This window comes from Spermophilus citellus, assembly GCF_964194105.1.
Source record: "Spermophilus citellus genome assembly, chromosome: 13".
In the NCBI taxonomy this organism is placed as follows: domain Eukaryota; kingdom Metazoa; phylum Chordata; class Mammalia; order Rodentia; family Sciuridae; genus Spermophilus; species Spermophilus citellus.
Genome location: NC_138193.1, coordinates 91464539 through 91481750, shown reverse-complemented (window position 1 = coordinate 91481750; position 17212 = coordinate 91464539). Strand labels below are relative to the sequence as shown.

General features: G+C 31.0%; 1 protein-coding gene across 1 annotated transcript in view; it reads right to left on the bottom strand.

Annotated features, from left to right (window-relative positions):
* Positions 1-1205: 1205 nt before the first annotated feature.
* MEMO1 (mediator of cell motility 1) overlaps positions 1206-17212 on the bottom strand; it is a 111555-nt gene continuing 95548 nt past the window's right edge. The window contains exons 7-9 of the mRNA XM_081265582.1: positions 16360-16436; positions 3377-3481; positions 1206-1730 (exon numbers count right to left, since the gene is read on the bottom strand). Coding sequence (XP_081121708.1) covers positions 1599-1730; positions 3377-3481; positions 16360-16436 — 314 coding nt within the window. The 3' untranslated portion in view covers positions 1206-1598. The remainder of the gene's footprint in view (positions 1731-3376; positions 3482-16359; positions 16437-17212) is intronic.

Below are 17212 nucleotides of genomic sequence, written 5' to 3'. Positions count from 1 at the left end.
TTTTCTAAAATGCTTATGTGTTTCTATGATATTCAGAAAACATTCTTTTAAAAAATCATTCTGTACTCAATTTGGAAACTTTTAAAATGTATATCAAACAAAAAAATAAATATTTATGGTTCTCAAAAGTATATCTAAATAATGAAAAACAAATCACTAATGTGGAAAACTACAATTTCTACACATATATAGGTGCGTAATTTTGAATCCAAAAGGTAATGGTATTTTATTTCATTCTTGAGTTTAGGGAGTTGATATTTAATAAATGAGAATGCAAATCTTTAAGTACAATTGGTGCAAGGAATCTAAAATTGCTATATTTTGGCATAACACTGAAGATATAAGCACTCTGCGATATAATGTGGATACCCAATGTTGTGCTAAAATAAGTATAATATAGAACGTGAATGGTAGCTAAATTTTTTTTCAGTGAGTGAATAAATTACTTTTTTTTCCCTTAAAGTATCTAGAATTTGTCTGTGTTAAAAGAAAGAAATACAACACCATACCATAATTTTAGTTGGAAGAACCGCACCAAAAATTACAACAACAAAAATTGTAAAAGTTTAAGTCCAGTGGGTTTTTGTTGTTATTATTGATATTGTTAATGATTTCTTACTAAAAAATCAAGTAAAAGGGTCAAATTGATTAAAACACTACAAAAGCATAGCAGTGTATGGTCTGCAATGATTTGAAAATCACTAACACCACTCTTCAATGTTTCCTCATTTGCAGACTGTCAAACATGATCTTTGAAGTAAAGGACTACAGGTATGTTCTTTCACCAATCGTGGAATTATTTTCTATTAAAATATAGTAATGACATAAAGGGATATCACACACAAAACGACAAATTAATGTAATTTTAAAAGTTAACTTTAAAATTATATAACTCTCATTTCTGTGATTTAAAAAATATCACATAAATATGTAAAATATAAAATACATCCTAATATATTTTTACATAAGAGCTGGGGATTACCATATTTAACAATTCTGAGATGGAATTAATAAAAAACAATTTTCATATACCACAGAGCAATAAGTTTAAATCAGACTATTTTGAGTTGTGTAGCCCTTTATTAGCAACTAAAATAGAAGGTATCTGTTGTACAATACGGGTAGTAATTGTCTATAACTGGAGATTTATTATATTCTAATACAGATCATTTATAAATGCAATTTCTTTATTAAAAAGCTTCCACCCCTTTTTGTTTGTTTGTGTACAATTTGCAAAACTATTCTGAAAGCGGAATATATGTGCACAAGTCTGCAAAGAGTGCAAATTTAGGATATGGTAAATGCTTTACAAGTTACTTTCAAAAATCTGTCTGCCACAACTGGGCCTTACATTGTCACCTTTTATAATCAAAATATTTTTGATGCCAGCCTTCCTTCCACTGCCCAAAACTATAAAGCATTTTTTAATGAACTGAAATTAAGAAGGACTACACCTACTAGAAAAGAGAAGAAAGTTCTATTAGTTTGAGGTTTCAGAATCCCCCCCAAAACCAGAACCAATATCTTGGTAGAGGCTAGGCTGGGACCCCAGACAGAGTATGAGTATGTGCAGGTGGCATCCCTGAGGATTCAGAGCTTCAGTGGACTGTGAGTGCTCCAGCTGCATAACTCACGGAACTGTCTTGCCAGTTTCTACACTGGCTTGACTGGGCATAATTCAAAAAGGAAAAGCTCATATTCATTCCATTCTTCTGGAGCTCTGTGATAGCCTAGGGAAAAAAAAAATCTTGGTTATGACAGACATCATATAGGACATCATATAAAAAAAGTGAGCACTCTGAATGTACTAATAGTTTGACGTTTTCATATTGTGAGTGAAGCTTAGACTTCTTAAATTTCTCTCATTGCCTGATATTAAATTGGAAAAAAAATGAGGACTGCTTATTTCATTCTCTCAAAGAAACTCTTCAGTTTCTTGAAAATTAAATATCAGTCATGATCCACTTTACTTTTCTCCATAATTAATAAAACCACTTTTTTTTCAAAGCTGCAATATATTTATCACTAGTCTCTAAACAAATTCTTGGCCACTTCTTTCTTAATATATTGGAGGTCTGCTTTTGTCTAATTTTGACTAAATTTAAAACATATACAAATCAAGTTCCAGATCTAAGAAGTATGCTAAAATTTTTATTTTAAATGTAGACTGGGTTCATCATATAATTTATAAATTTTTCTTCATTCAATTCAGAATTTAGGAAATTAGTGCAGTTTATTCTAGCTTAAGCTTCAGAAATTAGTTTTAAGTTCTTAACAGCTTTTCTTTTGGTCAATCCATACTTATTATGAGAAAACATCTTCCTAAAAACCCACATTAGCTTTCAAATCATATTAGAGAACACTAACTTTAAGGTCTTACCCTAGACTATTCTGGACTATATTACCTGCTCCATTATTTCTCTACCTTTCCAAGCAAATGAGCCCACTCTTACTTCTTGAGTATATCTCTTCTCTCTTATTTCTGAACCCACTATGTTCCAAGTTTTCAATTCTGTGTACATAATAAATATTCAATTATTTCAAAATTACCGTGATATATTTGTTGCTCAATTTAAGCTTTTTATAGGGTTCTACATTGGGGCAATAGGATAATAGGTTAAATTTTCTTTCAGAAAGTCCATACTATTTATTTATTAGGGGAAATTAATGTTAAATATATTTCTAAAACCCAGCTAACCAAAACTTCTGCCTCCTATCATCTTTTAAATTAAATAAGCATTATCATTTTTTGTTTTTAAAGACAAAACACACATGTTCTTGATAATTAAACATCAGTCATCATCCACCTTGCTTCTTTCTATAATTAATAAAACTAGTTTTTTAAAAAGCCACAAGACATTTATTGCTGTTCTCTAAACCAAATCTTGGCCATTTCCATCTTAATATGTTGGAGTCTGTTCTTTTTATCTGACTTTAATTTGAAATGTACACAAAAGAGCAGGAGCTTTCACTTATTTTTTATAATCTAGGACATTAAAAAATAAAAAATTAATATCTTTTGTAAAGTCATTTTACCTTATATTTATAAAGAACCTGTTGGAATCAACAGAGAGTCAAGAGAAGATATGACTCTCTAAACAACTTCCTATATTTAATAGAAAAGTAGTTTATTGTTTTGTACTTAACAAAGTAGTGACGTATATCCCACTGATAAATTTATTCAACTAACCAAAGGACAGAAATCCAAAATTATGTTAAAGGTACTAAGAAAAAAACTAACTACATGTACATAAAACAAATGATGATGATATATCACCATGATAATGACATATTTTGAAACATGACAGGATCGAATATTTTAAGTCAAGGCTTCCTAAGGTTATTCACATTTAAAAAGCTTCCTAAGGATACTCACATTTAATAACACCCCAATGGGATGTCTTCCACATATAGTATTATGGTATTTCTTCAAGTAATTGCTAAAAGATACAGGATCTAATTGTTCTATAATACTCATTCCCTAAAAAGAAGAAGAAGAAAAAGAAAAAGGACAAAATTTATTATTTCCTAATTATATTTTAAAACTTAAGACTTAAACATGATTCTTTTTTCAATTTAGGAGACACAAGGAAAATATATTAAATTATGCTTATAAAAATACCAAACTCATTCATCAATTATAATCTTATTGTAATTAACTCTATTGATAGAAAGTTTTTAATTCCAGTTCATTTTCTCTAACCTCCAGGTATGTTTCTAAACCACCACTGCCAGTTGTCGTTTAATTCATAATCCTCACACATTTCAATATTTTATATTTTTCTTATATAAAAAAATTTACAAAAGTAAATTTGCTGAAAATGTTCACATAAAGATATAAAATTAAAACTAAGCAAAGTAGCACATGAATGAAGTCCCAGCTATGTGGGAGGATGAGGCAGGAGGATCACTTGAACCCAAAGAGCCAGAGTCTAGCCTGGGTAACCCTGACTCAAAAACCTTAAAATTAAAAAAAAAAAAAAATCTAAAATTAAATTTACTTATTTTGACTTATGACTGTTGAAAATGTCAGATTCTTCCTGTCACTGGCATGAAAAATCAAAAGTTAATTATAGTTTAACTATTTCTATTTCTGTAACATATACAATCGATGTGTATAAAGTATTTTAAATTATCAGCAATCATCTAGGTACCTGATAAAAAGAAAATACCACAAACTAAGAAAATCATTAACAAATTTAAAATTCAAAAGGTTGAGAGCTTTTAGTAACACAAGTCTCTTATGAACCAGTTTTAAAAAGGAAAACTTTTTATCTCTTTATACTTTAAACCAGAATGCTTTATTTTCAAGATTTTAATTTGGAATTCTTTAGACTACTATTAAAACCACCACCATGACTTGAACACTTGTGTTGTTCATACTAAATTCTATATTCTCTAAATACATTCAAATAACATATTTATATTTCATTAATTTAGAACAACCTTAACTCACTAAGTCAGGCAGAAAAAAACTAAATCACTGTTTCTCACTAATTTTTCACCAGTTACTTTCTTATTATTTTGTTTTACAGATCCAACACTTTACATCTGTATTCAATAAACTGGATTAATCCTCTGGGAGAAATGTAAATGATGGTTTAACTAAAGATTTAATTGGTATACTCTATATGATTTTTTAAATTTTTATTTCATGTTTTCACAAAACAAGTACAGTATAGAAAGCACAGATGTAAACAGCCATAAAAAAAGATTCACCTCAAAAAATCAGCAGATGACATACAAATTTTGTAGAGGGAGCTTCAAGAATTAATTTTAAAAAGAAGCTATTTTCAGAATATATTCATGTCCTTCACACATTATCAATTTTTCTAAAAATATAACACACAGAAGCATACACATGTATAATGAACTATGAGTTGCTTGCACATCAATCAGCCAATTTCAGATCTGTCCACAACCAGTTTTTACTGCTAATTCGTTTTCCCTTGACAACCACAAAGCTTCCAGGACAACAATGACACCTGAGAGAACTACAAACTAACTTAAAAGTTAAACCTAAGACAAGCAATTAATATAATTCTGGTAATAAAAACAATCACATCATATACTTTCTAAACTAAGAAGTAGTAATACAGAGATGGAATTACAAATCTCTTCCATAAATATGGATAATTAAGATACAACTCTCCTAGAGATAAAAAACTGAGGCATAAAAAGATCCTAGATCTTTTTCATTGATTACTCTGACTCATTACACCATATAACAAGAGTCATACTAAAACATCTTTGAACATTTTCACATAGCGAAAACTGGTATGTAAGAGAACTTTCAATGCTCCTGATTGAAGTCTAGGACAGCTTACCTTAAATAGAATTCACTCATTAATAAATTATGTGGCACTGAAATTCCAACATACATTTTAATATTAAATTCACCAGACACATTTGGAACAAATCCATTACATTATATACTAATTTGAATTTAAAAAGAAGAAAACTAATGATTACACTTGTAGTGGAAAAAGAATTCCAGGTATCTGACCAAGATACCCTTATACAGAAAGATAAAAAGAGTTATAAATATAGAGAAGACCTACTAAACAAAAAGTTCAAAATGAAGATAAATTGGTTAAATTACAACAGGGAAAATTAAAAACTTGAGATAATAAAAACTGAGGAACTAAATGTATTACAATTTTAATTTCTTACACTGTTATATATCTACCAGAGCAAGAATCAATTCTATTACATTCAAATTGCTGACAAATGTGATGATTTAACAGGTATACCATTAAAGGAGGAATACAAATAATTACAGGTATTCTCATAGGTGAACCTCCTCAGTTAAAAAATTTGTGAAGTATGCAAACAAAAGCAATGATGATAAAATTGTGAAATGGAACACCCACTGCTTAATACAGAATACTGACAAACGTGTGTATATAAATTATGTTTGCTATTCATAACTATGAAACTACTAGTACACCAAGATTCCAAGAAAATAAAAATGCTAGTATAAAGGGCTTCCCTAACTATGCTGATTTAACATTCCTATTCCTAAAAATACTACAAGGCAGGATTTAAAGTCCAGGCAACAATCTCCCAGATCCTAACACAGTAAAAGCTTGATTGTTCACATAAACTAATACGGAATATGAAATGAGAAACTGTCCTTTCAGCTTTAGTTAAAAAATATACATTATAAACACTAACAGCCTATCCACAAGGAGTATAAAATAGTATGGATTTTAGCAGTTTTATCAAGAAATTTTCAAAATTAAAGTTAACTCCCTAACTTTGATCATAGGAAGAGTGAATTTACAATTTTGCTGACTCTCCAAGTATCAGGTAAAAGCCTGTGATGTTAAGTCCCAAGTGACAATCCAAAATTGAATAGGCAGTAATAACTGGAGAGAACTGCAAATTCAGGGCTCTCAAAAAAACAAATATTGTCCCATTTATCTACATTTAATAAAACAGCTATTTAAAAATGATTACAGATGTGTATCTCCAACTCAAGTAACAGAGTAGCAAATGTTTTAAAGACAATCAAGAAATAAGAATAAAAATTATGTATTTTAATAATGACAACATAAGTAAACATCATTCATTATTATTAGAACTGTAAACTCATTTTAAAGTAGAGCTATACATTCATGTTTGAGAATGAATACACATTTAGGGACAAGGAAATATTCTAATTTCTTCAAGAGACATCAAGATAAAATCTTAGTGAAAATATTCTATGGGAAAAAAGCAACATATTAACAAACCACTATCATAGAGATAATATCATAAAACCTTCTAAAGAAGGTATTAGTATTAAGTTTAAGAGAAAGAAGCATGATTTGGCAACTATCAACAATTTTCTTTCAAAACAGTAAGAAGGGAAGAAAATTATCTGACTTTCAAAGTAACTAATAAATTTGGAAAGAAAGTAAGTTATAATGGATGACTACAAGAACATTTTCAGATTCTCCCTGTAAAATCATAATTTGCCAATGTCCTGAATAAAACTTTGGTGTAGGCCAAAAAAGTCATACAGTTAAAATAACATATGACTATTTATTTAAAATGTGTAAGTAAGCATAATATTGTAAATAATCTAAAATTCAAAAGTTAAGGTCACTATAACTACGGAAATTGCAAAATGCTAATTACCAAAAAATAAATCCTAAGCAAAAATAAATTAAAAGACTTTCAGTATCTAACTCTCTTATACTATGACTTCTTACCCTTTCCAAACTACATTTGGAAGATATATTTTGTTTTCATATATGTATGTCTTTGTTTCTGCATAATTTCTGAGATATCCAAGTGTTTTCATTTGTTTTATGTACCTCTTATATATAGCCTAAAGGCAATTTTATACAATACTTTTAGTGTGCCTGCCTTTTGACTGTGACCCATCACATGAGATCAATGTGTGAAATTTTCCATTTGTGGCATGCTGGCCACAAAGTTTTAGATTTTGGAACATTTCAGATTTTTGATTTTTGAATTAGAGATACCCAAATGTTGTCAAAATTCAAAATTACTAACATTTTGGTAAAACTTACACAAAGAACTATCCAACTATATTTTCTCTGAAAAAAAATAGATACAGGAACTAAGATACTGGTTCTCAAATGAATTTACTTATTTATAACAAAATAGCCTCTGGGAAAAGGAATATGAAAAGTATGTTCCCCCATCTACTTACACAAAACAATTAAAGACAATATATTATATAAGTCTGCCTAATGGTCAATATACACAGATATTTGTATAAACACACATAAGGTATATCTAGAGCTATCCACTACTTTGATACATATATTCTAACTCCCAGAATTAACAGTATGCTAATACAAGAACAGAACACACTTGAGACATTTTAAAATTCTAAATATAAATTAAAATATTTCAATAAGCAAATCACAAAAATCAACTTCACAACAAATGTTAAATCAAATATTAAATTCAAGCATATTAATTTGAAACAAATACCCAAATTATTTATTCTGAATTTATACTCCAGACTATTTAAATAAAAATTTCCAAACATCTAATTTTGGACATCTAAAGTTAATCAGATGCAGACTTAGAAGTCAATCTGAGACTTAACTGAAAGATACAAGCTGTAGATCCTTACTGATTCTACTACATATAATTTACACCTTTGAATTGAAAAAAAAAAAAAATTCTAAGCTAAGCAGAAACAGCAACAATTTCCTAAGAAGTTATAAGAAAAATGCCAATGGGTAAATGTTACATTTTTGTTTTGCTTCACAGTAGGAAACTATCTTGCTGATCAGGTATATCCCGATTATAAACAGAGCTAATTCCTTTAAATTGTCAGTAAAGACAAAAAACAAAGAGGGATGTTTATGAAACAGAGTAACAAAGATCATTATCAAATGTGACCTCAATTTCAGTATTACAAAGGATGAAGATATATATTCAGTGACTTCAGAGCCCTAGGTAAACCAATGTTTAGGGGAAAACATCTTTGAGCTAAAAGAATGCTTTTCAATGATTTACAAATTTTTACATTTGCAAAATTATGTGTTGCCCAGTCCGCCTAATTACTCAAATGATTTAAAAGCTAAATAGAAAACAAGGGAAGAGAAGATGAATAGAAAATTGTGTTTTAAGGTTTTGTTTTGTTTTTTGGTATGGGGATTGAACACAGGGGCACTCAACCACTGAGCCACATCCCCAGCCCTACTTTGGATTTTATTTGGTCTCACTGAGTTGTTTAGGACCTCCCTTTTGCTGAGGCTAGCTTTGAACTCACAATCCTCCTCCCTCAGCCTCTAGAAGCCACTGTGTACCACTGTGCCAGCTAGAAAATTTTTGTTATAGTTTTAACAGATCAGGAGCCACCGTAGGCCAGTTCAAATTCACCTATAGAATAAAATTGCTTGCCATACACTATTAAACGGGGATTTTCAGGGGCGGTTATGGACAACATTTCAAAAAAGTTCCAAAGGTAATTTCGGTTTGATTCAGGTGATTTCAGGGTTGAAACTGCTATCTCGCATCTGCCCTGGCTTTAGTTACTATTGGCATGTTAAGACCTCCCAAACTTACATCTCTAGTCCTGACCCCTTCTGTGAGCTTCAAACCAGTACATACAACCTATTAGCAAAACCCTGTTGACTTTTTTCTAAAAGATCTCAACTCTATCTAATTTCTTTCCTTTTTTCGGAGTGGGCAGGGGTCCATCTCTACAAAATACCACCCCAGATGAAGTTATTATTTTCCTAAAATGTTGCCAATGACCTACTGTCACTCCTTATCTTCCTGTAGAATCTACTCTCCACACAACCAGAGTGACCTTTAATATCATATAAATTACATCACTGCACTCACTACTGTGTAATAAATTTCTTACTTTTAATTATAAAGCCCCATAGTATCTGATCCTTACCTACTTCTTCTACCACTATTTGTACCACTCGTCATCTCATTCCCTATACCCCTCCCTGCAAGACTGGCTCTTTCTCTTTTCTTTTAACACACCAATCTCTGTCCCATCTTAAGGGCAGGTTGCACAAGCAGGTTCTTCTGTCATTAATGCTCTTCCCTCTGATGTCCATTTGATTTGTTCCTTCTTATCATTCAGATCTCACGTTAGTGTTCCTCCTCAGAGGAGGCCTTCTCCAACCACTCAATCTAAAGCAGTCTCAAATCATTTACTATTTCAAAAATTCCTTAACATTTTTTGTACAGCGTACTTCACCACCTGCAACCATGTTAGAGTAATCTCCCTTTAACTGCAGTTTTGCTTTCCAGTTTCAATTTTCTGTGGTCAACGGCAGTCTGAAAAATACTAAATTGATAATTCCATAAACAAACAATTCAAGCTTTAAATAACTTTTATTATAGTATATCTTTATAATAGTCTTTGTGTGTGTTTGTCTGTGTTGCTAAGAAATGAACCACACATTGTACATGCTAGGCAAGTACTCGACCACTAAGCTACATTCCCAGCCCTACCCCTGTTTATTATTGTTGTTGTTAATCTCTTTTCCTAATTTATAAAAATTAAACATTATCACTGATATGTACAGATAGAAAAAAGAAACTTTGTATATACAGTTTGATACTATCTCCAGTTTCAGGCAACCACTGGGCCACTGGGGGTGGGTCTTAAATATTATCACCTGTGACCAAGGGAGGGGGCCTACTATATATAATTTCCTTACCTTTTTTTTTTTTTTTTTTTTTTTGTAGTTGTAGGTGGACAGCATGTCTTTATTTTATCTGGGTAGTTGTTTTTATGTGGTACAAAGGATTGAACCAAGTGCCTCCCACACCCAAGGCAAGTACTCTGCATTGAGCTACAGCCCCAGCCCCACATTTCTTTTTTAAAATATTTGTTTCCTCCAATTAGAATAAAAGTTCTATTTGCTTCCTCTACTAGTGCCTCAGACTATAAATGCATTGAAGAAATAATCAGTAAAATGAAAATCCAAATGCCTACTTGACTGGTATTTCCACTTGGATATCATAAAGGAAATAACAATACAACATATCCCTAATACAATTTATGACCTTCCTGACCATAAAAATTTTGGTCCTCTCTTCTTGTGCTTTTATTAAGTGAAGAGAACCATTCAACCAGCATCATGGCTAAAGATTTTGGAGTCATCCTCAACACATCCTTCAAACTACCAAGTTCAATCCATCTCCAAGTTCTGTCATTTTTCTCTTAAATATGCAGCATATCTCCACTTCTATACCTCTCTTCCACCATCACAATCCCACTCATTATCTAAATTATCATTATTTCTCATCTGAACTACCTAATTGGTCAGCACATATCTTCTCTGACTTCCCCCAACCCATTTGCTATAATGTAGTCATATGATCTTTTCAAAGACAATCTGATTTTCTCACTTCCCCACTCAAAATCCTTCAAATAGGCTATTCTAGAATCTTCAGTTTCATTTTTCATCTTCCCTTCCACCCATTTATTCATCTCTTTATTCAAGAAATATATATACTGAGCTCCCACTGGCAGACACTAGGATACAAAATGGACAAGTCCCTATTCTCATGAAGCTTATACCCTATTATAGGGGACGCAGGTACCAAACAAAATAACAAATAGTAAGTCAAGTACATAATAAGTACTGAGGAGAAATTTTAAGCTGGTAAGGTATAAAAATAACTGTTTATCTAAAGACCATAATGAAAAATTGTGCATATTTTTGGTTGTCCCAATAATCAAAAGATACTATCAGATTCTGTGAAATTCTAGGAATGCTGATACAAGACAGTTCCATACACAAAGAATTATTCTCCATCCATAAAACTCTGACATGTTTATTTAGGCTAAATACATGCTTCATTACCTGCATCTTAATTTCATTTTTATATATCAACAGAAAAAGTTTTACAAAATTGAACCATCGTATAAAGTTAAGGACTGTACTTTGTTTTATTTACAAAGTTTACTAACTTACCATTTTGGAAAATCAAGTCACCCAACAATGTCACATAGTAATTTGAGTAACAAACATAACACCTGTGTAAATTTGTATTTATTGTTGTTGAATTAATGACACAATGCATGGCATCCAACTACTTCATTGTGTCTTCTAATATAGTTGTGTATTTGAAAAAATATATTAATTTGTCAGAAATTACTTCCCTTTATTTCACTTTCATATCACAGTTAGGATACTCATGTTTTTTTAACTGTATATGTATATAGAAAGATTTTCATTCATTTAAAAAAATAGTAAGCACTTTATGTTCTTATCACTCTTCTAAGCCCTTCCTGACAAAAATATAATAAGTAAACTGTTTAGTTTCTTACAAGAAAATGCGAAATTGCATAGGTAGACAGGGAATGCTGGAAGGGTATGACACAGAATGCAAAATTAAATATGGTGAGCCAGAATACCCTACTATGAAGGCTAAGAGTTAAGCAAAGACTTGAGGTAAGTAAATGAAACAAGAGCAAAAAGGGCAAAAGTCACTAAGCTAAATGCATACATGGCATTCTTAAAAAAATAGTAAGGTGGGGCTCAGTGGTAAAGCACTTCCCTAGCAAGTGTGAAGCACTAGGTTCGATCCTCAGCACCACATAAAAATAAAATAAAATAAAGGTATTGTGTTCATCTACAACTAAAAATTTATATTAAAAAAAATAGTAAGGAGACCCGGGTATCCACAGGAGAGAAGGAAGGATAAAAGTAAGAGAAAAAATGGGGCTGCTAATCATTTTGGTCCTTTAGGTCACTCATTCTAAGGACATTAGGTTTTACTCTGACTGAAATGGGGCAATGTTAGAGAGAAAAATATGATAGGAGGATTTGGGCAGATGAGTGTCATAATCTAACTTAGTTAAGAAATGCTTTGATTCCTACCTGAGACAGAAAATGACAAGAACAGGTCTAAGAAGATCAGTTAGGAAATTGCAAGTTGCCATCAACTGAATTGGAAAAGTCTTTAAGTAGAACAGAAAACTACCAGGAAAAAATTGTTTAGTTTGAGCTGTTTATAAGATATCCCAATGGAAATGTCCTAGCTGGAGTTATTCTTGTTGGTGTGGTGCAATAAGTTTTGCTTTTCTATAAAATTTAGTGTGAACCTGAACCTGCTAAAAGCCACCACCAGGAAGACTTTTATTTACTTTCAAACTTTTTTGAACTAAGTCACATTTTAAGATCAGTTACTATATAGTTAGCTAACCAAAATAAAGATAATATTTTTTAATATTTTATGTTAGTTGTAGCTGGACACAATGCCTTTATTTATTTTTATGTGGTGCTGAGGATCAAACCCAGCGTCCCACACATGCTAGGCGAGTGCTCTACCACTGAGCTACAACCCCAGCCCCCAAATAAAGATAATTTTAATGATGGAAAATTAATGTATATCACTAATAATTTATATTTCACAGATCCACAGCCATTCCTCCTCACGTTTTGGAATGAACCCAGGACATTATGCATGCTACAAAGCATGACTCTACCACTGAGGATGCCCAGTTGCTTAGGTATTCCTTCCTAAACAAACAAAAGGAATAAAAACAAAGTCAGCCAGGCAGAAATAGGAATTATAAGTGATATTATTTTGACAATCAAATCTGAAACCTAAAATAAGGGATTAACATTACTGGGAATTCTGAAGTGATTTCAGTTGCCATCTTTAAAGGTCTTCCTTTGACTATGCTATCCTTTATCATCTCACAAATATAATTACCCAATGTTCCTCTAACCTTTACTTCTTACTCTATAGACTCCCTTCTGGAAACTGGCATTATTTCCTCTGGACAATGGCAGTAACTCCCATTTTTTTTCATCTACTGAATATATACCAATGATTTTTAAATGTTTATCACCGTCCAGAACTATCATTGTGTTCTAAACCAGCAATAACCAATTAAAATATAATGCAGGTCTCGTATATTTAATAAAATTTTCTAGTAGCCACATTAAAAAGATGAAAAAAGTGAAATTAATTTTAATATATTTTTAACATAACCTGAGACATTATAATTTCATAATGCAATCAAGTTTTTTTTTTGTTTTGTTTTGTTTTTAAAGGGAGGAGTGTGGATGGTGCCAGGGATTGAACTCAGGGGCACTCAACCACTGAGCCACATCCCTAGCTCTAGTTTTGTATTTTATTAGAGACAGGGTCTCACTGAGTTGCTTAGGGCCTCGCTAAATTGTTGAGGCTGGCTTTGCTTTGATCCTCTTGCCTCTGCCTCCCGAGCCACTGGGATTACAGACATGCACCATCATGCCCAGCCTGTAATCAAGTTTTTAAAAAATCATTACTGAGGTGATATTTTTTATTCACTTGAAGTATTTGAAATCCAGTATGCGTTTTACACTTATATGATATCTCAAGTCACATTATCCATACTTCAAGTTCTCAATAAATATATGTGACTAATAGTTATCATTCTGGAAAGTGCAGCTCTAAGTATAACATAAAAACCATGTCTAGTGCAAGGCCCTAGGTTCAATCCTCAGCACCACATAAAAATAAATAAATGAAATAAAGTTATAAAAAATATGTCAGTCTGCTGGTCTTCAAAGAATAGTATCAGAAAAAATCTTCAAGGAATAGTATCCAAAAAAAAGTCTAAAATTTAAAATTTCTCCTTAAATAAGTCCTCTTATGTTTCCTTAATAAGTGAAAAACAGCATCTGTGTCAACATGGAACCCAGAAATCATCTCAGATTCATTCCTTCACTTCCTTTTTCTTAATAATAATTATTTTTTTAAGGTGGACACAATATCTTTATTTTATTTTTATGTGGTGCTGAGGATCGAATCCAGTGCCTCATGAATGCCAGGCAAGCTCGCTATCACTTGAGCCACATCCCCAGCCCCTCCTTCACTTCCTTGATACAATGCTAACCACACTATCTCCTAAATATCTCTTATTCATCTCTAGATTTTGTTATAGCTTCTTGTCTTTCAGATTACTGGACTAAGTTCTATTAAGTCAAGAACCATGTATTCTCTTCTAAGGATCTTTAATACTTCACTCTGTATCAGACACAGAGAAGGCAACCATTAAACATTTTTTATGATAACCATTTACCACTTGCTATATGAAGAAAATAAATAATGATAGGCTCAGAAAGGTTTTCTTAAGTGAAAAGAAAGCTAAAAAGGAGTTAATCAACTAAATTGAAAATACCACAAATTCAATAAATTAAAATAAAAATAAAACTCTAAAGTTATTAGATAATAACTAGATTAAGTAACAATGAATATAAATTTAAATATGAAAAAAAAACTGAACATGATAAAATGTCCTAGGTAACTAAATTTGCACATATTACATTTGGCTTTATAAAATAACCTATAAGCAATATTTATCTACAGATTAAGATCCAGATTCCTTACCAAAATATTTTAGATATTCTAGACTAAGTAATCTTGTACTAAAACACATGTGTAAAATTGATTTGGAAAGATCAGACTTATGAGCTGATAGATTTTAGGATAATCATCTCTAGTCCAAGTGTCTCTTCTTACAAATGAGGAACTAAGGATCAGAAAACTTAACAAAGGTCATAGAGCAATTAGTGACAATTCTTCTATAGCTAATATTCTGTTTATGAATGGGAACCAAAATTATTTGTGACTTTTTAAAAATTAAAAGAGGTATAATGACTACCATTTCTACAATTTTTAGAAAAAATAACAGTAGGATCAATGTCTACCGCATTCCTAGGTTAGGTAAGAATGCTTTAAAATTCCATATTTAAAGCAACAAATTAAAATTCCATTTTGAAAAAATCCAAATGGCCAAACAATGAAATAACTAAGGATTTATAGGAAGAGCAAAGGACAAGAGAAGAAAGGAAAACAAATCACTTGTTTTTGTAAAAGTAACTTTTGTTTTCTTAAGCTTTTATTAATAGCTCTCCTATTAGACATGTAATGGCTACAGGCCATAGAATATAAAGCTCAAGTCTTAATAAGCTTAAGATCAATGAGAAATGAAAATAAAAATAAAAATACAATTTGATATACAACATTCTGATTTACAGAAGATTTTACAGAAATAGACCAACGATTCAAATTTATTATGTTAAAAATTATTCATCTCATTAAGTTTAAGTTCACTTTAAGAGGTTCTGAAAAATATGAAGAAAAAAGTCAAATGTAATTCCAAACTAAACATGATGGCATTTTAAAAATTAAAACAAACTAAAATAAAACATTTGCATAAATTACTTTAGTATAGCAGACAAAATTAGAGTTAACTAAATTTGATATATACTGGAATTCCTAAATGTCATCTTATATCATTATCTCCCAAAGGAAAAAGGTGATAATTTAAAAAATAAAGACTTTGAATCAAACGTTTAAAAAATTAGGTTTACACTTCATGTTTTTATATAGTTTCTGCCAAAGGATAAGCCTTTTGTTCATAAAATCTTTAGCTTACTCAATCACAGTAGTTCAAACTACTACCAAACCAAACTTTAAAATATATTAAGTTACTTAATAAATTTTAAGAACCGACAACACATTTCAGACAGTCAAAAGGAGTATTTCAGGTAGCCATCAAATGAACAGAAATTAAGAGTTCAGGAGTCTCATCATCTGCTAAGTAATGGCATTAGTATCCCATTGTCCCTAAGGCTAAGATACTTCTCTGGAGCAATTAAAATCTGTATCTAATTATTATTTAAAGTTCATTAGTCAAATAAAACTATAATGAAGGAAATTTCTACTAGTAGAACAGGGATTATTCTTACAGTCAATATTCATGGGAGGACACACTGCATTTTGTACACTTAATTAAAGATAGGGAAATAATCGTTACTCCATTGTATATTTAACATATTAAGTCTCAAATCACTAATCTGAAATTAAAGAAAAAGTCTTAGAGCATTAAAACCCCACACCTGAAAGACTTACCATTTTATCTAGATGTTCAATGGATCTATAAATCTCCCCCTGGGATTCATCATAGTAACTGTAACGGAACCTTTGACCTTGAAACAAATATCATGTACAAAATAAAATAGGGAAAAATTAGAAGCTAAAAAGAAAGCAAGCGCTTACCAAATAATTTTAGTTCTCATTAAAGGCAAAGCACAGCTTAAGCCTCTGAGAAAATCATTCCCAAGAGCCCTCATACATAAAAATAAAAGGCACATTTGGGAAGATAATAAAGAAATGATATTATCACCAGTGTTTTATGATTTTAAAAACTATTTCAAATAGGAACCTTAAAGTCACCAGCAATACACGACTAAGGAAACAAAACAACTTAAAAGTTAGAAGCATTGTTAAACATTGTATCAGTCTATAATAGAACCAAAGAATATGATTCAAGAAAATTTGGTTTAGGAAAACTATCTCAGCGTAACAAATCAATGGAAGTTTAGATACTGGTGTACAAATGTACATATTTGATCTCTATTACAGAAAAAATGTATAGGTCAATAATACTTGTGGCTTTTGTGACCTTTATGACCTGAATTTTTAAAAATAACTCATTTCTGTGCAACTTGGAAAAGTACCTATCCGATGTGAACAAGATACACAAAAGAATGAATATAATAAACAGTCCTACCCTGACATAAAATCTCAGTAAGAGTATAAGCCCAGAATATTCAATGTTTAGCTGTTCTCCAAAGAACAGAGAGGGTAAAATGGAAGAAGCTTAAAAAGAAAACAGAAAACCAAGGTTCAGAAAATAAATTGTTTCCTACTAATCATGAAATCAAAAGTTAATATTCATAACTAATTACAGATGATTTAGCTG